Source organism: Bactrocera dorsalis, chromosome 4 (genome assembly GCF_023373825.1).
Source record: "Bactrocera dorsalis isolate Fly_Bdor chromosome 4, ASM2337382v1, whole genome shotgun sequence".
NCBI lineage: Eukaryota > Metazoa > Arthropoda > Insecta > Diptera > Tephritidae > Bactrocera > Bactrocera dorsalis.
Genome location: NC_064306.1, coordinates 47,280,286 through 47,306,236, shown reverse-complemented (window position 1 = coordinate 47,306,236; position 25,951 = coordinate 47,280,286). Strand labels below are relative to the sequence as shown.

The 25,951-nt window shown below is 36.2% G+C and overlaps 2 protein-coding genes across 2 annotated transcripts in view; one reads left to right on the top strand and one right to left on the bottom strand.

The window, feature by feature from the left end:
• The window catches only part of LOC115065799 (uncharacterized), a 216,590-nt gene that overhangs the window by 55,100 nt on the left and 135,539 nt on the right, over positions 1–25,951 (bottom strand). The gene's annotated exons all lie outside the window — the stretch shown is intronic.
• Positions 21,556–23,996, top strand: LOC105234277 (uncharacterized). The gene has a single exon (XM_011216575.4). The coding sequence runs from the start codon at positions 22,699–22,701 to the stop codon at positions 23,689–23,691; it is 993 nt and encodes a 330-aa protein (XP_011214877.4). The 5' UTR covers positions 21,556–22,698; the 3' UTR covers positions 23,692–23,996.

Below are 25,951 nucleotides of genomic sequence, written 5' to 3'. Positions count from 1 at the left end.
AAGTTTCTAAGTATACTTGCAGAATGCTATGAGTCGAAATACTTTATGAAAGCCACGTGGCCTGGGAAATGGGAGTATTTCTATCAATGATTTGAAGTAAAAGATTTTATTCAAGTGGCTTATTAAAAAAATAGTATTATTGTATTATCATTCAGATTTCCCTTATTAACCTCCTATGAAAATCAGCATTGATCAATATTATTTCGTTAAGCAGCATATTTGAACACTGAGAAGCCAATAAAGTCGTGTAGCCACATTTCGCTGAATTTCTACATAGTTTGATTACAGAGAAATTCTTAGTAAGCATTTTGTCAAGAAAGGTAGATAACAACATACATATCTTTTTAAAATACCCGAAAATAATTATGTTTATTTTCTAAATCATCGGAAAAACGATATACAAGTTCGAAAAGTAATAGGACTGATTTTCTTCCGCCGCGACTATACTTCAGAGCGTGTGGGCACCGATTGGATTCGGTAGAGGGCGTTTCTAGCTAACGAACGAGTCAGTTGTCTCCAAGCACCTGGAGAGTCAGAACAAACATTTTCGACGTTCGTTAGAACAGAGGTACGAGTACGCGATTAAACTCTGTGTGAAACTCGATAAATCTGCGACACAGGCGTTTGATGTGATCAAGCAGGCTTACCCAGATGTTACTTTAGCAAGAAGTGGTGTGTTTCGGAGGCACCAAGCCTTTTTGGAAGACCGGGAAAAGGTCGCTGATGAAGAACGGAAGAATTGCAAGTGAAAACGAAGCCCATTGTCTTGGTTGACATCAAAGGCATCGTCCACCATGAATTTGTTCCTCCTGGACAAACCGTCAACGCCAAGTTTTACGTGGAATCCCTCAAGAGACTTAAACGAAAGTCAATCGGTTCCGACAAGATATCGCAGCCGATTGGAAGTTGCACCACGACAACGCTCCTTGCCTGAAAAGGTCGATGAAAGGCAAGCATTTTGAGACGACAGAGGGGATTCAAGCAGCATGCCCCTCAGCTCTCAAGGCTATTCCAGAAAATGCTTTCCGTGACGCCTTCAATGCGTGGAAATCGCGCTATCAGCGCTCCATTGTCGCAGAAGGAGCTTATTTTGAATGTTTTTGAAGAATTGTAACGATTGGTTAAATATTTTTTTTAAATCGCCTCAGTCCTATTACTTTCCGGACAAACCCTGTATTTTTAAAATAATTTTAGTATAAAATAATTTATTTAAAGTACTTTGCTACACACCTGTATAAAATCTCATCAAAGTCAGAAAAGTAGGTCTTAACAAATCTTGACCGTTGTCTTTGAAACACACAGTTTAAAAAATATTAATCAATTTTTTTTTGTGACAATAAAGCTGGCTTAGAGCTCGCAACTCTTTATGGCTACGTTTCCACAATATTCCAGAGGTTTAGCAAAACCCAATAAAAAAATCGATTTTATAAAGCTTTGCAACCTTAGCAGCATGAGGTGTCTCTATACAGCCTTGTCAATCGCTTTTTCACGTCATGCAAATGTTAAACAAATTTAAGTTTTTTTTTTCAAAACACAACAAATATATGCCTACATAAATTTGTATCTCTCTACTATTAAGATTTTGTTATACTTAAATGTGTGTTTGTTAACAAAATTAATTATAATTTTATTAACTTGACTTGTTTAAGTCCTTCATTAAAGACTAATGTGATTGTATTTACAAATTAAATGCCGTTAAAAAGTTTCTTTAATTTGTTTTCTCCTTAAAGTGAGCAGATAATTTCTTTATCCATTACTTAACGATGAATGACATCAAATTAAATGCTGTTAATTCCTTTACAACCACCCAACCACATTTTCGTACGCAATCGTATCTTATTAGAAATTGAACTACTACTTTGAGCAAAAAATAATAACTCTTTGCTCTTAATTTCTTTTTAAATCTATGTCGTCTCTTCCCAGTAATCCCCCATGGCTCAAATATACTCTTTTTTCCAATTCTCGAATTGTTACTGTTGAATGAAAACGATTTTTCCGGAGCGGTGGTTAAAGTTTCTGAATATTCAGAAATCACACGGAGCCAAATAAGGCGAATACGATGGTTGCGGCACGATATTGGTTGAAAATTTGTCCAAAAACTCTCAAAGAATCAGTGCAACATGCGACGGTGCATTATCGTGATGCAAAACCCAAAAATTGTCGGCCCATAATTCCAGCCTGTGTTTGCGAATAACTTCACACAAAGCATTGCTTCACATAGGTTGACGCGTCGCTGTTTTTCGAAAATATTAAGTTATTTTGGTGCTTTTACTTTTGTTAGGCCTAAATGATCTTTCAAAATGGTTTTCACTAACCCTTCCGATATTCCATCAATGACAGTAAAATCTCTAACTGTTAGTTGTCGATTTTCATCAGTTGATGTTGATGGCCGTCCTGGATATGGTTCGTCATCAACGCTTTCTCGACCCTCTTTGAATAATTTGTACCAATCAAAATAAAATGCAAATAATTCTCACCGAAGGTCTGACAGTTATACCACCCTAGGAAAAAATATTTCGACGAATGGGTTTTAACGCGAAATTTAAGTTAAAACCCCTTTCTATCTTTTGACCCAACGAAGGAAAATGAAATTGAAGTATACTACCTAGGTAGATATGTTCGTAGAGTTATACATTCTTATAAAGGAGACACCAGGATAGAGATGAAACCACTAATATAAATTAAAAGGATACAAAACCTATCCATAACCTTTTATTTGTAACCACTTTGAACCCAGTTAAGAAACCAGTTCTCAGTTAAAGCATGGGGTAAAAACTACTATGCTCCTTCCTTCCAGATACATATGTATGTGTATATAAGAAAGTAAACTGCTTTAATGATTTCACTGTCAACATAATTTACAGCTTTGCCAGCCTTCTTAAGCATTTTGCTGCCGCTTTTCAATTTAATTAACGATTCAAGCCAACCATGTGAGGGGATAATGCTGAGCGAATGCGATTTAATGCGATTAAAAGTAAAGAAAAATCTTAAAGTGATTTATCTGTGCGACATGAAGTTCTGGATAAATGTATGTGTTAATTTGAGTTCGAGAGGACTGCGATTTTTGTAAAACAAATATTGTTAAAAATCTATAACTTCTTTATCCAATGCGATTACTTTATCACCGTGTCCATTATACAAGTTCAAACAAGTAACTACACTGACGAACAAATTCATAACCTCTAATCATTGTCGTTAGTTTTCAAATGTGATAGTATTGCACACAGATTAATGCTCCAAAAGGAAAATATACATAGTCTCCCTTTATTATCTTTTATATTCTCCTAAATAATTCGTCGTTGCACCAGCTATATGAAAATTATTGGTTACAAAGTCACAAAGACCACGGGTTGTTATGTAAGGATCAAAGAATATTTTGCATATAATAGGTACGTAATTATTAGGCTTAGAGAAAACTCAACACCCTCATTACCTCAAAATACAAAATATGTAAATATTTTTCTTCAATCGTTTTTTTTTGTCTCAGTGCAAAATTTTCTTACTCTAGTCTAGCTACAGGGTTATGCTATTACTAGGTGTTCTATACTTTCAACCAAAGTATAAAGTAGAAGTTCACTGCTTCCACTATGCTTTTCCAACTGGGGAACGAAACTGTCAGGGTTTTGGTTAAAATCATGGCAGTATGGGTTATATAGTAATACGTATATGGAATCGTACATTCCAACTTTGCGTCCCATACATGGTTACCCACGGTAAAATTGGTGAGCTCTCGATCTCTTTTTGCACATAAAAGGCATTGTTAGAATTATCTGATTTATGTAGGTCAAATATGCACCATTTTGCTCGATAATTTCAGTAGATTTTCCCAAGATTCTCTTGAGTCGATATTTTCACCAACAAAATCATTCTCCATAACCAGGAACTGCAAGTAACATTTGGTGTCAGGTCCACAATAAAAGGTGGATGCTCAAGAACTTCTCAATCAAGCCCCCGGAGATTCTACCCAGTCACTATCGATGTGAGTTTGTCTTAGACGAACACAATTCCTCTTCTATTGGCCGCTGTTGGTCGCTTTTGGGTTTTTTTCCGACGATCCAATGGTTACCTCCTCGAATTCGAATGGTCGCAGAAAAGTAGCTCAAGTATCAAGTAGATGATTCTCTATCAGGTCCACCAAACATGCAGTGAAACTTTTCTAACCATCAATCCTGGCTTGGCCACAATTTGCCCCGGCTCACAGGATTGAGCCAACCACGAACATCTTCGCTTGACCTTATTGTTAGGGACCATTTTTCGTCATCATTAAGCATTCGCTTCAGAAACGAATCGATTTTTAAATAGTTTATCACTTATAAGCGTGCAATATACAGACCTATAATTGAAATTTTCTATCATTAAAAAGTTTTCACCGCCCTCGTAAGCGTTTAAGTCAACTTGCCAGTTATAAACGAATGCAGCTGCACATTCACATACATCGCTCTGCATAAAACATACTTAATTGCTAAAGAATAATATCACTGCTTACTTACACACACTGATTCACACATGCATATACAGTAAATGAATACAAACCTACATGCATACTTAAAAATCACACTGTACGCAAAAACTTAATTGGTTTTTCTTCGTTAAATGTCGTCGCCTTCGTCGCAAATTTGCACTAATTAAGGCGAGTATTCAGTCCAATTTCACTAAGTGACTATACAATCTACTTACGCATATGTGTATGTGTGTGTGTATCGTACATGTGTAAACCCTCATTTGTATAAAAGTATTGTATTGGTGGGCGTTTTAGTGTGCCTTTCGCTGACAACAACATTAACGACGATGGCATCAAACGCTTATTAACTGAAATAATGGTGATTATCGAGCGCGCGCCATGTTAATGATGATGATGCTGATGATGTTGTTGCTGTTGTTGTAGGATTTTATGAGATTGCTGTTGATGTTGATTAACTCAGTTGCCGATTGAGTTGATGATAAAGCAATTAAGTTAACGGTGTGCACTGGCTGCTGCCGCCTCTTTTTTTGGGGCATTCAAACACTGCAGTTAGTAATTACACACATTTAGTAATAGAAATACATATACATAGATATATGTATGTCTACATGTTTTTCTAAATTGGCGCACCATACGCGTACATATCCAAATGCATTACCAAAAAGTCGTTGCCAGCATTTACAGCAGCGCTCATTTGTTATTGCTAAACAGCAATTGCTCACAATTTTGCGCTTAATTTTTGTGTGACTTCGATGACTAAGCTTTTGATGCGCTAACTAACCGCTCTACACCGTTATGCTCGTGTACTAGCTGTTTGAATATGTGATTACGTAAGTTCACAGTTCCCTAGGGTCGCCAATGGCAATTTTCCCCGTTTTCACTTAGCAACTGCCCAACCGTAAATGACATTTTCCACATTTTGTAAGTGGAATTACAGCAAAGTTGTATGTTGCTTACTGATAGAGAGCAATAAAGCTCGTTTTATGTTCACGGCATTGACATACACACATGTCAAACTCCATTGGGGAACCACGTACTGCTGAATCAGCAAGCTGCCACTAAGGTATTTTCCTAATTTCCATTTCCTTTCGCGTTTGTGCATATCAAATGGGTAAAGTAAATTTGTTAAGCAGCGTTCCAACTCTTCTGGTAAGATCATGCCCATGTCTTATACTACTTTTTTGAAGAAAAAATACTGAAACTTCAAATTTAAATGAGGAATATTTATTACCATTGAAAGAACATTCTTTGACATTTATTTTTTGAAGCTTATCGTTTCAAATCTTGGCCGTGACTACGTCTCAGATGGTCCATCCGTTAAGTTCATTTTTCGAGACACTTTCGAACTTTCCGACTCGCAACTGGCAAATGGCACGCGTGATGTTTGCTCCAAGATCTGGATCCAAGCGGGATTGTCCGCATAGATTTTAGACTTCACATATCCTCACAGGAAAAAAGTCTAAAGGTGGGATATTACACGATCTTCGTGGCCCATCGACCGACCCAAAGCGTAAAATTATCTGCTCACCGAAGTGTTTGGTTACGTTCTCACCGGCTTCATTTTTGAAGAAATAAGAAGCGATGATTTCACCGGCCCACAAACCATTTCAAACCGTTGTTTTTCTGGATAAAATGGCAGAGCTTAAATCTATTCAGATTGTTCTTCGTTTTAAATTCACCACTTTTGGTTGTTTACATACCCATTGAGCTAATGGGCTTCGTCATTGAACAAAATTTGGCTCGACAATGTCGGATATTCTTAGAACTTTTCAAGAACTAATAGAGTGAATGGCTCAGTTCTGGCGCAATCTGTATCTTGTACGCTTTCAATTTAAGATTTCGACGTAAATTGTGCCAAGTCGACTTTCCATGGTTTTTCGGGGACACTCTCAGCTACGGCTGCTATAGTTTCTTCGCTGCATCCTGGACGTGTTCTATTCGGTCGAATATTACCCGCTAATAAATGCTGGATCTCAAAATGATGTTGTTATAAATAGTAAGCTCATGTTGACCATAAGTTGAGAGAAGCGCGCAAAACACATTCTTTACAAAACGTGAATTTTCGTAAAAAAGTTGAAGGATTTTTAAACGATATTCTGACGTAAATCTTTTCCCATCTACTTGGATCACATGTTATTTATATTGTACAATATAATTAAAAGAGATCATTTCAGACGGACGGAAATTAAAAAAAAAACACAGAAAATGTGATGTTTGGACTCTCCCTGTTGAAAATTTGTATGGAGTCTCTTAATTAAACAGCATATCGAGCTGCTTCTTTTGAAGTATTTTCAGGTCTTTAGAAGACCAACTTATTTCCAATTGGTTAGTTGCTGATGGTGTATCAATTATTACAATTTGTACAATTATTTTTATTTAGTGGAATTCCCTCTACTGATAGCCGGATAGTGTCAATATATAAAGCTGACTTCGTTATCTATTTGTGGAGAACCGCTTCTGAGATTCTAAATTATATATATCTGGTATATGAATTAACCTTTTTTTTGTGAAAATTAAATATTAGTTTTGAATGGGAAAGTAAAAAAAAATATTTGTGGATACCATGTTAATAGAAATACTCGTCTTTTGAACCAAACCAATCAGACAATTTTCGACTTCTGCGTGTCCCATCAATGAAGCCAAATGGTAATCGGCACGGGCCTAGTCTGGTGAATACGCCGGGTGGGGTAGGAGCCCCCAGCCAGGAACTTTTATTGTATCCTGAACCGATTTGATCTGTTTTTGCAGCCGATGTTGATAGTTGTCCCAGATTAATCAATGATTTTCTTCCTTTAGGATTCATAAAATAAATATGTTTGTCATCGCCAGTGGCAATTCCATGCAAAACTGATTTTTTTTGTGTCTTTAAAGCAAAATTTCACAAGTGTTTTTTAGGTTTACCATTTGACTTTCATTCAATGCATGTGGCGGCCTTTTACCACACTTTTGTATCTTTCTTATAGCTTTCAAATGACCTCAAATTGTTTGTTGTGCAACATTTAAGAAGGGTGCCATTTGCTCCTGAAAATTTTAAAATATCATCTTCATCCAATGTTGCTTAGAGTTCGGCATCTTCAAACTTTTTAATTTTTCACAACAAAATCATTATCTCTATACCGTTGAATACATCTTTTGCATGTTGCTCCTGTTAAAGCATGATTACCATAAACTTCGACAAGCATTCGATGCGACTCTGAAGCAATTTTATTCAAATGAAAATAAAACATTAATACTTTCTGCAAATAATCACTTTTCGGTACAAAATTTTACATTATCAACACAATGAAATAATATGATATTGTTAAAAGAGTGAAAGGATATTGAATATGTTTGACAGATGTCATGCAAACCAAAGAAAAAAATTAAGTTTCGTTCACAACAAATGTTCCCTACCAACACGTTTGTATTTGTAAAGTTGTCCTCAATCCCCGAAATTTGTCCCTTCAAAGCTCAAATAACTCTGCTCTCCTCTTATAAAGTGTACACTTTACAAACAAGAAATTAGGCAGTTAAACATAATGCAGGATTTAAAGTAAATACATCACACACGGACTACTATATGTAGTCCTTCATGAGGCCATAGAATAGAAGAACTGCTGGGTTAGCAAAACGTTAGTTGCTAATACAAATTACTTTGTGGACACCAATTTGGCAATAGCCTGTTAAAAGTGATCGATCTTGGATCAAAAGTCTTTTGCCTTTTCTGTTTGGCGACTCCATAATCCAAACACAAATATCGTGAGTGAGGATTTTGGAGTGATCAGACACATAGCTCACTAGAATGGTACAAATTCATGTTAGGCTCTTTCGACTTAATTATGCTAGCATATTTCTTTTATACCAGTAGTTTGTTGGATTCAGTATACCTTAAAATTTTACGGTGTTTAAAGTGTACATATAAAAGATCAGCATGCCGAGCTGAATCAATTTAGCCATATCCGCGTATATACATGAAGTCAGTTTTTAATTAAATCTGTTGTTTTATCTAATCCTCGATATCGCACCATTATAAGATGTAGTTGCCATATAAACTGATTGAACAAAATCAGACAAGATATCTTCAGAAAAATTGGCATAAATTATTTTTCAAAGAAAGACTATAATCCCGATTTCATTGTACGAATTGGACTACTATACCATATAGCTAACAACTGTGCAATCAAAATCAAGTCTTCCAACAACTCTAGACACTATAATCTCGAACAAATTTCTTAGATCGGACCACTGAAACTTATACGTAGCTGTCATTTAAACTGCACAATCAAGAAAAAAATTTCTTTATACTCTTTTATGCTTTTATGCTTTAGGGAAAAGCGAAAACAGAAAAAAATTTCAAATTACTCCTTTTATTTTTCCCACAAAGCTTGTCCAAGTATTGCTTACAGTTTTTGCCACAATAATCCTTCTATGGTTAAGAAAAAATGACGCCAAAAGCCGCAATTTGCGCTTCTCAAATGACGGACAAGGGTGTCTAGACAACTCTTTTGTTGCAGGATATGTCAACCATGAAATGACACAGGCAACAACAGAGCTGTTCAAAACGCCAAGAGTTTATTGCTGCTTTTTGCGGCGACGGACCTAAAACCCGAACTCCAAAAGGAAATAAAAAGTACTTGTATATATGTATGTATATATACATATATGCTGTCAAGATTTTTAAACAAACAAAAACAGTCTCCTTAATCACTCATTTTCACTGTTGACCGCCGCGACGCACTGTATGGGCTTTTCTCGACCGCATCCTTCTACTGGCAGAGTGTCCATGAACGCAGCTGACAGAATGTTGTGGCGCACAAAAGACGTGTCAATTTGAGAGCAAATAAAATCGAATAATTTTACATGTAAATAATGAGCCCTAATTGAATGTGAGTGGGAGGAGATGTCCTTAAAGCAGCGTGTTTTGTGTTCTCTGACGGATGATATGTGAGAACATCAAGCAGCGTAATGGCAGCAAATGAATGACGTTGATCTCAAATCAGCATGACAGTGAGGCTATTAAAAGTGTAAATCTGACCGACAAAGCAACTGTATGGACCAAGTAAAAATCGACAATTGGCGATTCTTAAACGCACAGCTGGCATGCAGCGTCCACGAAGGACATACTACAGTCTCACTGTTGTCATCCCGATTCACTTGTTCGCTTTACTAGGCGTGTGCACCGAGCACAATTGTCACTCTCCAGCCGGTGTAATTTAGTTGCTTAAAAACCGAAAATAGCCAACACATGGCACATATGGGACACCTGTTGATGACACCCGGATTGGCCGTAAAGTAGAAAGGATGTGCGTGAAATTGCTGTTAACTGCATTTTCGTACACACATGAAAGCATCGTCTAATTTCAAATCTGCTTTGCATTATAACTACAATTGTTATTCGACACAAATAACGCTTTAGTTAGTTACTAGCCGAGCCGCTAGTTGCTGGTCCGTTGTCCATTAACTGCAGTTATTTTGCCACAATGCGTCACAAACGGCATGCAACATATGTTAGGACTTAGTCATCGGAAATTCCAATGCGCACAAATGCTACATGTTCTGGCATAACCGCCGCTGGCATTTGGGCTTTTCCACAGCCCGACAAGTACAGCAGCCACCAGTTGGCCAGTGCACACGGCGCGTTCGTCCAACAAGTGGCAGCCGCAACAGCAAAACAATTTCAAGTGACACATTGCGAGCAGTTTGTGTGTAAGTACAGTTGCAGATTTAGTGCAATTTAAACAAGTAGGGTTGCCAAGCTGATGCATAGCGCGAAGAAAGTGTCAGAGTGCTGAGAAAGTGGCAGAACGCTAAGAAAGTACTAGAACGCGAGAGCGTGCACGTGAGTGAGAGCGCTTCTTGGACATTGGATGCTGTCAAAGGTAAACAAAGCGGTCTGGGTTAGAGATTTACAGGTAAAACACACACATTTGCTGACTCTGAAATGCGTAAAGGTTGCTGAGTTAAACATTTGACATACTTTGTTGTTGCAAAGATGATTTTCTTAGCCGTGCGCCGCCGCTGCTAGTTCACACGACCTTAGTTTGTTGTGATCCTGTCTGCTTATCGTCATGTTATGCTTATTGCCATTGCATCCTCCAATTTTAGTCACACGTGCTATTTGTCTATTTTGTCACATTTGTTCCAACACCTTTGTGTGAGCGTTTCTCACCTTCATTGCTATCTGCGTAGTTTCTCATTTAAGTTTTTCTTCTATGTTATCAGCAATTTCGCGTGTTGATGTGTCAATGTTATCACGGCTGGACCACATACTGCGCTTTTCTTTACGCTTGTCGCCTATTCGACACACCTCTTCTTCCAGGACCTACAGATTTTTTTGTTTTTTGTTTTATTTTGAGCATTAGTACTCATATGTGTTTGTAAGACAACAAAGTAGCACATATGAGAAAATAAGAAATTCTCACGTTTATTTGGACACACATTGAGATGCTATTCATAGGAGTACATATATACAATCCCAATACGAGTAAATGCGGTGACAACAAAGCTACAGGCTTTAAAAAATATTGTAAACTACATAGCTGTGTTATGTGGTTCTCATTATACCGTTTTCCGCCTATAATTTTCTATACCCAACACATGCCATTTTCTTTCAAAAACATACATTCATACCTATCATTCGATAAAATACAATAACTCATATTCCTTTATTATATTCCTTTTCCCACATTTCTTATTTATCTGCTAGTACTGTGTTGGTGTGGTGTATTTGGTTTAATGACTTTCGTCTAAGTGTCGTCTAGACGGGGCGTACGATACATTTGGCCATAACATCTGAATTAAACCAGTTAACCGGATTTGTCATACTGAAATGTCCGTATTATTTTCACATACGTTTGTTTTTGTAGTTGGTTGGTTGTTCATCTACTATATGACGAACTATTTCGGCAATTTCTTGTTAAGAAATTCACTAGATATACTAGTTTTCTCTCAGAAAGATATTGCTACGGTTTAAAATCCAAACTTTTGGTCGTTTTTGGCTTGCTAAAATCAAATTTGGTCTGATCGAAGGCAATCTGACAGAGCTTTCAAAATGTTAGTATGTTATTTTTATACTTTTGCAAAGACGTTAGGTGTGTCTTTTTATTCGTCCAGGCAAACGGTATGTTACTGGTCAAAATAGATAAAATCTGCGTATTTTCCTGAAGGAATTTCTCAGACTTTGATTCTTGCAAGCCTTTTAATTTAGGCCTGTCTTACTTATTTTAGATATAGTGGAGTTTCGAAATATGCAAAAAAACTATTTCTTCAAAATTTTAAACTAGTCCCTTAAGGAGATTCCTGTTACACCTAGTAAAGAAGATGTCGTTGAAGAAACAACATTTTGTTGATAACTTTTGTGATCTTAGTCGGCTCTTTATTAATGATATTTATTATACACAGTACTTCTAAATGGATGTCAGGCGTTTAATGGTCGTTAGATGTGCAGTTTCTTTATATAGAACAGTTCGAAACAATAAAAGCATGGTTAGTTTAATAGAAATTCTGAATATTCCACTAAACTAATGCTCTTTCTTGAATTTTTCATTCCTAAGCACTCCTTTTTATACCCTTTATAGGGTATAATAACATACATACAAAGTTGGTTACATTCAGAAGTGAACGTTGGAGACCCTATAAATTATATATAAATTATTCACGTGGCGAGCCGACCCTTTTTCCCTCAAAAGACTGCACATTTGTCGGAACCGCCAATATCGGACCATACTATCCCATATACTCTATGGCTGCTATACAAACTGTTCGATCAAAATCAAGTTTTCTATACAGAATCTTTCTTTAGCAAGACATCCTCTCGAAATTCGATATATGTAGATTATTGGCCAAGGCTATAATCTCCGAACATTACTGCTTCGGTGCAGCTGAAGTTAACGTTATATTCTTGAATATTTCTTTAGCAAAACTCATAGCAAATTCGAGAATAGAGGTTGCCAAAATTACATACAATTTTCAAAACATTATTATGTTTATTAGTAGTCCTCCAAGTACTCGAACATGATTTAGCAACCAGTTTCATGGAAAGCTAAGTATAAACTATATTTTTTAGATTATTTTCTGAAATCAGAAATTTCGAGACCTTTTCTTAATACATTTTGTAAAACGTTTTCATTAGAAAGGACTGAAATTTTTGACGATTCCTTAGACACTCCTGATTAGAGTTACGGCCTTCGCGTTCAGTTAGCCGTTGTTTGGTTAACTTTATGTAGTTATGATCAATTTGGCAAGCTATTTTACAGTGTTCCCTTGCCAATCCGGATTTTTAGTATTTTAGTTTTATTAATGGCAGAAACCGTACTTCAAGAGAAATCTTTCAAAAATACATTGTTGGCCATCCATTGGCGTATTGTAGAGTATATAGAGCTGCATTGAGCTTGTTGGAAAAAGACCTTGAGATCGACACAACCATCCAGACGTACCAACAAGGAACAAATATTTAAATTAAATGTGGAAATGAAAGTCCTATGTTCCATCTAAGCTCCAGAATTTTATCTTTGGGTCTGTTCATATAAATATTTAATAATTTAAAAACACTCGGCAGTGATTTTTTCAGACACGGGTCCAAATTTAGTTAAAAAGCTTTAAATTGACATAAATATTTAACAAAAAGATTTAATCAACGTCTCATCTCGAGATTATATAAAAATATACATATTTTTTAATTAGTTCCCCCGAATTCAACAGCTGCTTATTTCTAATTCAGCATGGACCCAACTATATACATTACATACGATTGACTAAACTATTTCCATTTTACAATTATTTCTGATTTCTTTGAAATTGCTTTAACTAAATTTATGTACACTTTCAACTGGAAATTAAATAAGCATTTTAATTGCTTCCCCGGATTCAGTTCGAAAGCACTCAAAAGTTTAGCTGACTCTTATTAGCCAACACATACTCTTAGTTATTAAGTTATAAACATTTACGCACATGCGAGAGACACCCTCGGCACCCTCGCCAATTTAAACTTACACCATAAACTGTCTAAACAAGTGAGCCAACCATAAAGTTGTTGTGTCAACCACTGCACTGAAAACTTTTAACAATCGATTCCCCCCGAGCACGGAAAAAACTATGAGAACGCAATGAAGTGAAACCGATCCCAATGGGAGCATAAGCAGCATAACAGTAAATTGTATGAAACTTAGTTATAAGCAATAATAAAGGCAAAACTGCAAACAAAAACAAACTCTGGGTATTGAGGCAAAACTGTCAAGTTAAAATGAAAAAAAAAAACAGTGAAAAGGGGCGGAAAAAACATTTGCTATATAAATTAGTGGAAAAGGATATCATTGAACAGTCATTGTACTGTGCCTAGACTCAAAGGAGTTTAAATACAAAAAAAGTTGCCCGGATTTGATTTTGATGAATGAATTGTTACTGTTTTTATAACTGGAATGGTTGTGTGGCCACATTCCTTTTATTTTAACAATTGTGGAGAATCAAATGTAGAATTTAAGCTTTTATAACCTCAGGTGGGCTTTTGATGGCTTTGAACGTAAGCTTTTGTACCTAAAGGATTAAAAGCAAGCAAAATAAGGATTTCTTTGTGAATATTTAGTTTCAAGCTTACTCTTCTAGACAAATGTATGTTCACCATCTTCTGTAAACAATTGGTCAAATGAAACCGGCACTATTTTAAAGCTTACCTCTGATTAGATTTTAATGAATTGTTCGAATAAGGAGCACACATAACGGCGTGGTTGTTGAGGTTAGTGGTTTCAATATCATCAGCGCACGCCAGCTGCTATACACTCTTGTAGAAGATTGTATCTTCTGTATTCAGATCTACAGCTCGAATTATTTTCTCCAGGAGTGGATTGAAGAAGTCGCACGATTGAGAGTCGCCTTGTTTGAAACCGTCTCAGAAAGATCCTTCCAGAAACTGACAGAGCTTTTGGTGTTGCTTAACGCTAGTTTACATAGCCGTATTAGTTTAGCGGGGAAAACAAATTCAGACATCGCGGCATAAAGCCAGCTCCTTTTCGTGCTGTCAAAAGCAGCTTTGAAATTGACGAATAGGTGGTGCGTGTCGATCCTTTTTTCACGGGTCTTTTTCCAGATTGGTCGCATGGTGAATATCTGGTCAGTTGTTTTTGTTGTTTTCCAGGACTGATAAGTTTTAACCAGTTTGCTGACAGTGTGCTTTAATCTTTCACACTACGTTCGATAGAACCTTATATTCAATGTTGAGGAGGTTTATCCCACGTTAGTTGGCACAGATTGTGGGGTCTCCCTTTTTGTGGATTCTGCAGAGCACTCTTATATTCCAATCTTCGGGCATGCTTTCGTTTTTGATGTAAAATCCTAAAAATCAATCACAAGATTTTTTTACTTCATTCGAATTCTAGGTTATGCCACAGCTATTATTTCGAACACAGTTGTATACGTATATATATTTGATATCTGAGGCAAGTCCTCAAGCGATTTGGAAAATTTTTAACCTGAAATGGAGTTCCTCAATGATACCATTTGTGCAAAGTTTTATTTCGATATCGTCATTGCCTCTTTATTAATATTCTATGTTCGCAAAGAAACGTTCTCTAATCCCATAAAACTTTCTCAAATCAGATCAAAAAAATCTTTCTGTGTTTTAGAATTTTGTGGGATGAGATTTCTGGAGACTTTTAAACTTTCTTTGTGTCGACAGATATTGGAAATATCCGAAATCAGTACTTAATTTATTCAGAAAAATTATAAATCGATCGAGTCCTATTTTGGTGCTGAAAATAATATCCTGTTTGCCATCAACCGTTCTGTTTAAATCAATATGTGTTTATGTGAATGAAAACATTCAGAAAAGTTCAGTAAAATGTCTAATACAATATATAGACCAATATTTTTTCGAAAAGCTACCAACATACATATTTAGTTGCATATCATAATACATTGGATAAGTGAGGTTAAAAACCAATGTGAACCATTTTTAGTCCTAAATTACTCAATTTTATGGAAAATACATAGATTTATTGAAATAGCTTTGTTATATTCTTAAAAGTAGTGGATCGCGAAGAGAATTTACTAAATATTTTATATGAGGGTCTTCACTTTATAATTAAATAAGGAACACATGGTGGTTACATAGAGGTAACGCACTTACTGTTGTATAAATTTGTAATGAAGTTAAATAGAAGATACAAATAGTATTACCTTCAATGGAATTTGGGTTTGGTTATGGACGGCTCCCATCACCAAGGTAACGGGCACAGTTCTCAAATGTAGTACAAAGCAAAACCTCGATGAAGTGGTGATGTATCAGCTCGAACCTCACATGTGTTGCGCTTAATTATTATGCCTAACTTTTGTTTTAACGCCATAAACTTGTCTTACATAAAATACAAAGTAAATATACTCACATATTTACAACACTGAAGGTATTTCCCATTAGCACCGGAAGTGTTCCTACACTTGAAGTTGAAGTGCTGTGTATTTCATTTACTTATTTTCAAGGAAAATTGATGAGTGGCTAATTATTTTCACATGTAACCGTGTAGAGTAAATAACTAGTTCCATAGGTGTGCGGCGGTGTACAAGGCCAAGGTTTACGTTTATATATAGTTAGAGGTGTATTTACATATTTATATGTACGTATTGTTGTGTCTAAAGATTGAAAACTACTGTGTGGGGAAATCTGCATAATTACCCTTCAGCCCTTCTGTGGGGAATTACAAGCGAAATGCTTGGATTCGTAAAAAGTTACAAAAGAGTAATGAGAGCACTTAGTTTTGTGGACACAAAAAGGGTTTAAGCACCGGAAAATTTAGAGCATAAAATATATATGGATCTATATTTAAATTTATATGTAACAGAAATATATTCAGTGCCGCCACACTTAACAATGAGTATATGGTTTTCGGGAATACTTTTTACAAGGCTAACTCAAATTATGTTAACTTCAAGGCATAATTTTTTAAAAAATTGAGGACAAATATTTGTTTTGACAGGGTAGATCCAGTTTCAGGTCCCCTACTTTTTTTTAAAGAAAAAACACAGAAACTTCAAATTTTTTGGGTAATATTTGTTATCATTCGAAAGAACATTCTTTGGCATTTATGTTTTGAAGATTATTTCTTCCGGATGGCCCATCCGTTGAGTCCAATTTTTCATCTCTTGAATCTCTTCAGGTTTCTTTTCGTCCGAAAAGAGGAAATTTTGCTTGTTTACATATCTATTGAGGCAGAAATAGGTCTCATTGCTGAACAATATTTGCCTCGAAAACGTTAGATCTTCTTGAAACCTTTAAAGATCCCAAAGAGCGAAACAATGTTGCTTGGAAAGGTCGAGCGTCTTCAGTTCTTGCACAAGATGTTTATTGTACGCTTTCAATTTAAAAGTAAAATGCGCCAAGTCGTTCCGTACGTCAGTCCGAGTTGCTGCGAACGTTGTCGAATCAGCTCTTGACGGTCTTTCGTTACAGTCTCAGCTATGGATGCTGTATTTTCTTCTCTGCATGCTGGACGTGGTCTATTCGGACGAATACGAGTATAATCCAATAAAGAATGTTGGGTCTTAAGATGGGTGATGATGTTGACCATATGTTGGTCGAAGCTCGCGAAACATATTTTTTTACAAAATGTGAATTTTGGTAAAAAAGTATGTCTTTCCATGATGAAATGCCAACAATACTGAACAAAAATAACATGACTTCATTTAATTGAAATCTTTTTCCACCGAACCTCATTGAGAAAGACGAAATACTAGCAAAGGATCAGTTCTAGCAAATTTTCTGTTTGAGCTACGAGTCCATATGATGAAAAAGATACACATTTTGTGATCTCTGGAGAATTAATTCTGATATATTATAGAAAATCAAAACTAAACAATATTGACCTAATTAGACAACGATCTCTTTGAATTTATCGGTGGTGTATAATGTTCCCAAGCTCAATATTCAAAAACTTTCAAACCCACACGTGACTATCCAAAAGATGGCCTCCTGTGTGGAATAAGTTACCGATTTTGCATATGAAATTGGTAGGATTCCACTCTTTGGTATAACCAACACACATATAAGAAATTAGTGGGCATTTTTTATATTAACTACCAACACTATGCGCCACCGATAAATCCACCGAGATCGTGCCCCACTTAGCCAAATGATTTCGCGCCACAAAATGTCACGCAAGCACCGCACACGTCGCATATTCACCCATTTTCAAGCGCGTGCGGCGCATTTCAATATTGTTCAACCCGACATAGTTTGCCAATAAACTTGCAACTAACTGCACTGCGCGTAGATACTTGAAAATTCCTTTGTCGCATTCGCTATGCAGACGACCGAAAGTAAATAGTACTAAGTAACCGGAAGCTGCAAATTGGCGCGTTCGCCAAACTGGAGCTGCATGGCCTGTTCAGGCGCTTAAGTGAGCCAACGGAAATTGCTGCAATAATGGGACACATTTTCACACTTTCGACTGGTTTGGCATGTAAATGGCTTCCATGTTTACATTTCATTTGTAAGCAAGCGATTCACTTGAACTACAAACTATTCCAAAATACATATTGTACACACATACACACCATTTAGCTATTCGCTCCAAACACAAGTGAGCATCACTTTGTGTTGATACTTGAAAGTACATTCCTGAAAATGTATGTATGTACCGTTGTACTGACATAAGTACACACACTTCGGAATGTAAGCACATTTCTTGCTGGCATTCAAGTGCCATAAATTAAATATTTTCTTTTTACAAATAACATTTTGTTTTGTGCTGACAAATGCACAAAGCAAACAAATGGCGGCCTTGAACTGAATTGCCCGAAAGCGGTGTTGCCTTTCGATAATTGAAGGCACTGCAGAGACATACACACATGCACTTCTTTATATGTATGTTGCTGCGCACCTCTTCATATATTAACATTGCATTACCTTTATCAACGCCGTCGGCATTTAGTTAACGAATTTTCATACGCATTTTTATGTTCGCGAAAAATTTCTCTCTTTTCTTTTGAACCGCCAGTAGTCTATAGAAAAAGGCTGGGATTTTTGCGTGGGATGTGCTCTGCATTGTCCATCCGCTAAACTGCCATATGTCAATTGACTCTGCTAATTATTTCGTAAGATATATGGAAAATCCTTTTATGTACATCCGCATAACGGAACGGTAGCGGCTGGGTGTGGCACCTTTATGGCAGAAGTTAACGCTCATAGCGGATTTGTGGCATAAAAGTCGCGGAAAAGAGTTTAAGCAAAAAAATGTGTTCACTAAAAAAAAAGTATTTCTAAACAAGAAGAATTGCAATTTTTCTAGCACAACTACTTGAAAAACTGAACTAATTAAAACCAAGGCAGTTCACATTGCGAAATGTTCAAGTTTTCGAATATCCGAGAAGTAGAATATAATATATTTTTACACACGTAAATTCACATTTTATTGTTGTTTTGTATACATATTAATTTTTACTCAAGAAATATGATAGAAAATGTAAGTTTGAGAAAAATGTTGGCTAAAAAACAGCTATATTGGGTAGTCGAAAAAGTATTTTCGTATTTTCAATAGATGTCGTTGCAGTCGTGTACATTGTACATATTTGTTTATTTATTTATTATTATAAATATAAAAAAATAAGTTAAAAATTGATTAGAAATACGAAAATACTTTTCGGACTACCAAATATTTAATATAGTTTATATTTTTTCGTTCTTTCTGTTTTTGTAATATTTGAAATACAGCTTTTTCCTTTAGCGGGCACAGTACATTCAAAGTCCTTCATGAATTGTCCACTGTAGCGATTTGTTGAAAGTTTAGACTTCTTCATTTGGTCTGATTTCCTCCGATGCCTCTGAAAGAAGTCTTTATATGATTCGTAATCTTGTCCAATATCGTCACATGCATTACAAATAGCTAGTATAAACTAGGCTGCTGTATTGCACCTTCGTGATTTTTATAGCTTTCTGATCTATCAGTTAAATGAGGGGAATAACGCTTGATGACATAAACATTATGAAAATTTTCCCATTTTCTGCTGCCTGTTCTGCTTCATATAGATTTGTAGGAGCAATGAAAATTAAGAAAAGATCTTTAATTGGCAAGTTTTTTAAGTTAAAAACACCAAAATCTAGAAAAGTTTTGACAAAATACTAAAGGGATGATTCGAGAAACCATTCTTTGAATATAGCCGACGTTAACCAGATGGATTTTGAGCTTTTGTACTTGCTGAAACACTGAAAGTTCTTAAGGCAGATTCTCTATTGCTAAGATTTTAAATATATGATATTCAAAGGCGTTTGGGCAACACAAAAATATAGTTCACCCCTTTTACGACTTTACACCTGGGCCGCCCTTTCAAAATTGCAAATATAGAGCTGAATTCGAATGCCGAATATTTTTTAAACTTTTGAAGCCATTCATCACTAGTGAAAAAACTAGCTTTCTTTAATTTTGAGTGCATATCGAGAAATCAATGATAAAGGGATTTCTCCATTTTGAGTAATAGTTCTCCATTTTGGTTATGTTTCAGAGCTTTCTTGTGCCTTGTTCACGTTTTAGAGTTTCTGAGTGTTCTCGTTTTCGCGCTTGCGCTATATAGTTATATAATTTCCAGTATATTTCTTACAATTGTAAGATATGTTACAATAATTTAAATACAACTGCGAGCATCAAGCATTACTTCCCATAATGCCAAAAAGGTAGGCACCAATTTCGCTTAATGTGGCTCCTTGAGCGTATTTAATAAATAAAATTCGAAAAATGTTCGATTCCCTTGTTTTATAAACGATCTGTAGGAGAAAACCTCCGCAAAACGGTTTCGGTTTTTTTCTTTTAGAATTTTCTAGAATCCAAAAACCAGCGAAATTTATTATTGCCAATAATAATAATAATAATAATAATAATAATAATAATAATAATAATAATAATAATGAATACAGATAATGATCGAATGTCTACTAAAAATTGCTATTTTTGACAAACAAGCAGGTCATTAAAAAATCACTTTTTTATGAAAAACAATTTTTGACCTTCTAATATCAAATTCTTCTACATTGGAAAACTCATTATAAATCGTAGAAGGACGGATGTCATACTTTATTGCAATGTCAGTTCATGTATTGAATAGAAAATATAGCGATGTGGGCCAAGTTTTTAAAATCTTTCGAGAACTCCTTCTGCAGTGATTTCAATGCGATGATGCGTGTGCAGCAACGCCGGGCCGATCAATCTATCTTGAAGCATCTCCGTTGTCAGCTACGTTTTCATGTGGCGATGTGTCGAAAGAGAGCGTTCAGAGCTCGCATTCGTCACAAGAAGTGTGCGGAATGTGCAAAGAAAATTTTTAATTATGGGAAATACATAGGTCTACATCGCAGTTCTTCAACACTTCCAATGCAGTAGTCCATAACTTGTTATCTTTTGACTTTTGTTTCTCTTCCCAATGCCAGTGATCAAGTCCACCTTTGAGCAGTCAATAAAATTTTCCATTTCTTTGGTTTTCAAAGTAGATACCTTTTCTGGAAGCAGCAAACTCAGTTGAAATCCATCCACCACTTCTCTAGAAAAGCTCGTCTTTAAATCTTTGCCGATTGTATTCAACAGAGGAATGTACACTGAGACCCTGAAGTATTTTTTGTAAGATCTCAGATTCTTCGTTTTTCTTTCAGTTTTGCTGCCATTTTTTCGTGTCTGAATAAATGGATGGAAAATGTTTTTCAGCTTTTTGTCTTCGATTTCGGAACGTTACAAACAGTATATCCATCATATTTGACGGCTGACGGCTATCGTTGGTTTTCTCTCTCTTTCCTTATTTTTCCAGCTACTAATTTTTCTATATTGGAAAACTTGAGGGATAAACCGAGGAGAATGTATGTATGAATGTATTCTAGAAGGTTTAGACTAGGATATGACTGAGTACTATATAAATACGGATCTTTCCTAAAGGAGTTTTTATAACTTAAGGATCCGAGATATTTGATATTGTTTCGAAATGCTTGAGAAGTATTGAGAACACATTTTTCTTGATTGAAACATTCTACTCAAGATCTATTGATATTACTTCTAGAACGATTTAAAGTATATATATAAATAATATTGATAACCCAAAAATGTCAATTGCTCAAATTTTGATAAAGAGTGTTTGATGAAATAATTGTTAACCAATTTCTTTTTATTTCTCGAATTTTCTTACCCTTATGGTCTAACCCTTAAAAACGCTTTCTTTTAAATCGCAACTTTTAATAAATGAAAAAGAAGACAAATAATACAAAGTATTATAGAATACAAAACAAAGAAACCGTAATGCATAGACTCGTCTATATATTGTATTGAAATTAGCAAGCCCCTCTGACCGTCTCCGTGCATATTGGAAACTCATTAAAGTCCAATCAAATTGTTTACATAATTTTCGAGAAGAATTGTGGATATTGCGAAAGAAATTAGCATATGCATACGAACAATGTGAACCGTGATTAGTGTGCCAAATACTATTTTTGTGGTCGAACCAGCCAAAGGACCAAAGGATCAAAGTACGAAGCACTCTACAAAATGCATGGTCATCTACAAATACAATGTATAGTCGGGAAAAAAATTATATTTTGAATAAGAAACATGTTAACATGAGCGTTAGCTGAAAGATGCTTTTGAAGTATTAGCATGCAACAGCAACAACGCGCAGCGAGCGGCTTAGGCCAGGTTAATAGGAAAGAGCAAGCAATGTCTGTCTGCGCAAACGAAAAGGTGCCAACAAATAGTTACAGTAACTAAGGAAACAGTCGCTACCTGCTGCGACTAAATCCACGAAACGTTAAACGCGGCGACATACAGCTGCAAGGGATATACCACGGAGCCGTATATGGTACCTTGAATTAGCACGCACACTATGCGTCCGATGGGTTGTCGCAGACAATAGAGCTACCAACAACAATGCCCACCTTAACAATGTAAACGCAATTTAGGAAAATGTAAATTTTGCCAAAATAAGCGGAAAAGCGAAAATTCCAAGGTTAACGCTATTTGCTTTTCCATGAAACCGCCTTGACAGTTAGCGTCGTAAGCAGGTAAGAAACGATTTCGCGCAACCTATGCGACGCGGCTGTCAACGCCGTCAAGCGCATCGCTTGCTCACACATTACCACGCGCAGGTAGTTGAACGCACGGCTGTCTCAAGACTGTGACTTGAAGGTATAAATACCCGTACCACTGCGTAGGTCAGTCATTATCAAACGAGCAGCGCATGAGTAGCACACGCATTCAGGAAGAGAATTTAGTTTTTTGCAATTTCAACATATTGGCTTTAACAAAATGGGTTGCACAGCGAGCAATTTTTCATACGACACCAGCGACAGTAGTTATGGCAAAGGTATGCCCGTCCGCTCAACACCGCATAAACGTAACTTTAGCAGCCGCGTCGACTGTACCGCCAGCACTCTCTCTACGGAGCACAGCAGTAGCAGCAGCAATACATCGGAACGTTATAGCAGTGCGAGTACGTGGAGCAGTTGCAGCACGCCACCCCCACCAAGAAGCTGCTCCACACCGACCAAAAAGAAACAAGTTCAACAAAAGCGCCCAGCTTTCTTGAAGCTCTGCCGCAAGGACATGCCGAAAGCGCTGGCGCGCCTAACGCTCAGCGACAAACAAAAGCAACAACAAGAGACATCGCCACCAGTGCAACATAAACGCATAACGGAACATTCAATTGGCTACTTCACCGGCTCCACTGATGATTTGGATAGCAGTTGCAGCAGTTTCAGTTATAATGATCTCCTATTACACACAAAGGACATGAGTCCATCAAGTGATATGAGCAGTACTTGTAAACAGAGTCAGAGTGATAGTGATAGTGACAGTGTCACCTCATCCGAGCACAGTGGCAGTCTACCCGTTTCGAATTTAAAAATGGAGATCTTAATGATGCGCGAGAATGTGCAATTAATGCCGAAAACTTCGTCGCCATTTTGTACACGCCGCGACTTGTCTTCGTGCAGCAGCGAAGTGAGTTATGTCAACATTGCGCCGCCCTCGGATACTTATTGCCTGTGGCGCCAATATCTACAGGACGCACCAGCCTACTCATTTGGCAATGTCACCGCCATACCCGAAGCCATTGCCGGCCAATTTAGTCCAGATGATCATCCTGCTTATACCGAACTGCAGAATTTTGAATGTGTCAGTGCGCCGAAACGTTATCGTGTACATCCCAAAAAGGGCAAGCACACCGCGCCTAGTGTTCCACTAGCTGCGGTAGTGCCGGTTTGTGGCGTCACACGCGCCATCATTTCGACCGAACTGTGAACACGCGACTCCGCCCGGCGCGGAATCGTTGTTGTCTCACAGGCGGTGAGCACGCGGATGAATGAAAAGAAGACTGACGTAAGATGACTGATCTTAAAGGATTTTAAAACTACCTCAATGTGCCTTTTTATGCTGTGATTTTGGACTATTGCTGACTGGAAGTAACTGACAAGACCAAATATATTTTAAATATATTAGATTTAATGTATATATGTATATTACTTTTGTTTGGTTTTAAGTGTTACAATATATATGAATTAAAATTTTTTCTTTACACAAATAATTTATGTTTTATGCGAAATCTGTTTTTACAAATATTTTTATTTGAAATATTTTTTTTTCGTTTCTCCTTATTTAATTTATAGCACTTAATTTATTATGTACTTTTTAGAGAAAGTAAATTTTACTTCTCCAACATCAGCTCTGTTGTCTTTATTGCGATATATCATCGATGTTGTTATTTATATTTTCTTTTAGTTCCAAGACTTGATCCAATGTTGATGCCAAAAGTATTCGTCGTCCGTATGTTTTCTGGGTATTTTCAAATTAGTATTCGAAAAATTAATAATAACCACATAAGGGTTTCGATAAGGACAAAAAATAAAAATATAGATGTGTAGCGGCATCGAGCGCTTTGAGTTTACCATTTTCTTCTACATTATTAAATTATTTCTGATCTGCAAATTCATTGCCACAAGATTCCTAGAACTACAATAATAACATATTTGAAATTCAATTCTTTTGATACTATAATCTATCAGCAGTCATAAATGCAAATCTTTAAATTTCGTATAATCAATCTAGATTGTACCATGTAGAAGGCATATGATATGACCCTACATTTAATAATCCCCAATCTAAAGAAGTTTTGTTATACTAAGTCGTGTCCATTTTGTAATAGTGATTCGAAAGAAAACTACAAATCAGTCTCTCCAGAGTTTGTGACACAGTTATTTGTACCATCTACCTAAGCTTGGCACTTCAAGTCATCATTGAGATAACTGAAAATAGTTAAAACTTTATTCATTTTAGAGTTTTAATCAAAATTAAATTTCTCAAACGGTCAGTTTCGATAAAAATATGATTAAGATCAATTTTTCGACCTTCAATAAGAATTTATTTCTTTAAAAGTTCTGTCATTTCGTCAGATTCTCAAATATTCAGAAAAGCTTGTGTCTTGTCATAACTGTGGAAAAATACACATTTTTTGGTTTTAAGGTTCTAAAACTGAAATCTACAGCGAAAGGATCAAGTACGCCTCACCGCCAGTAATGCATTCAAGGACTCCTCAAAGGAAGATTTTTGAAAACAAGATTTGTTTTTTATGTCCAATTTACATAATTAATTAATGGAATAGAATCATTTTTGCAAATAAATGATGAACCATTTTTCAATCCATAGTGAAAAATAGACCCGAAACTTGAGCGCGAAGATAGATCATTGGATTGGCAATCTTATATTTTTTCGATTAAAAATTTCTTTTCAGCAATGAAAACTCCTTAAATTTAGAAATCATTCATAATTAACTTGTCACTTTCTTCTGCTCATGTTAAAACTGGTATGATATATTAAAAATACATTTCAAAATAGTAAATTTGAATTTTCAAATATATTACAAATATAATATATGAAATTCGTCTAAAAGACAGATGTTGCAGGAGAAGTCATATTCCATCATTATCTGCAAAGACAGAGGAGAGGAGCAAGAGCATCAAACTGTGGCAGCAGCGGTGGCAATCCTCATCCAAAGAGTGCTGGACGATGTTGACCTTTTTCGGACATTCACTCGTAGATAGACAGACGACATAGGGATCTGGATTTCCATCTGACCTAAATACTTAGTGGATATGAGTGCTTTAAAAATTCCATTCCAATGACATTAGTTCGAAGTGTCCGACGTGTACAGAGTAAATAAAAGACTCTGAAGACTATTATTTTATTGCCCTCGCTTTCCAAATACAAGGGAACAACTTAAAACCGATCGATGATAGTTTTACGGTCGATAATTTAATGACACTCTTGCGTCAGTCGACTGAGAAATGGAAAGCTGTTAGCAAAACTAAGACTTTACAACAGATTAGGCGTCCGTCAGTACGCAAAATAGAGGGGACTTAAGGGGTTACTTGGGTTTCCTCGGGTAAAAATACATTTTTTTCTCATATAAAAAATAAAATATTTAATAAGTATTTATATTGTTACAAATTCTGATATTCTGTGACCCTTGGAAAAAACACCCGCGTTGGCAGCATAACTCCTTACA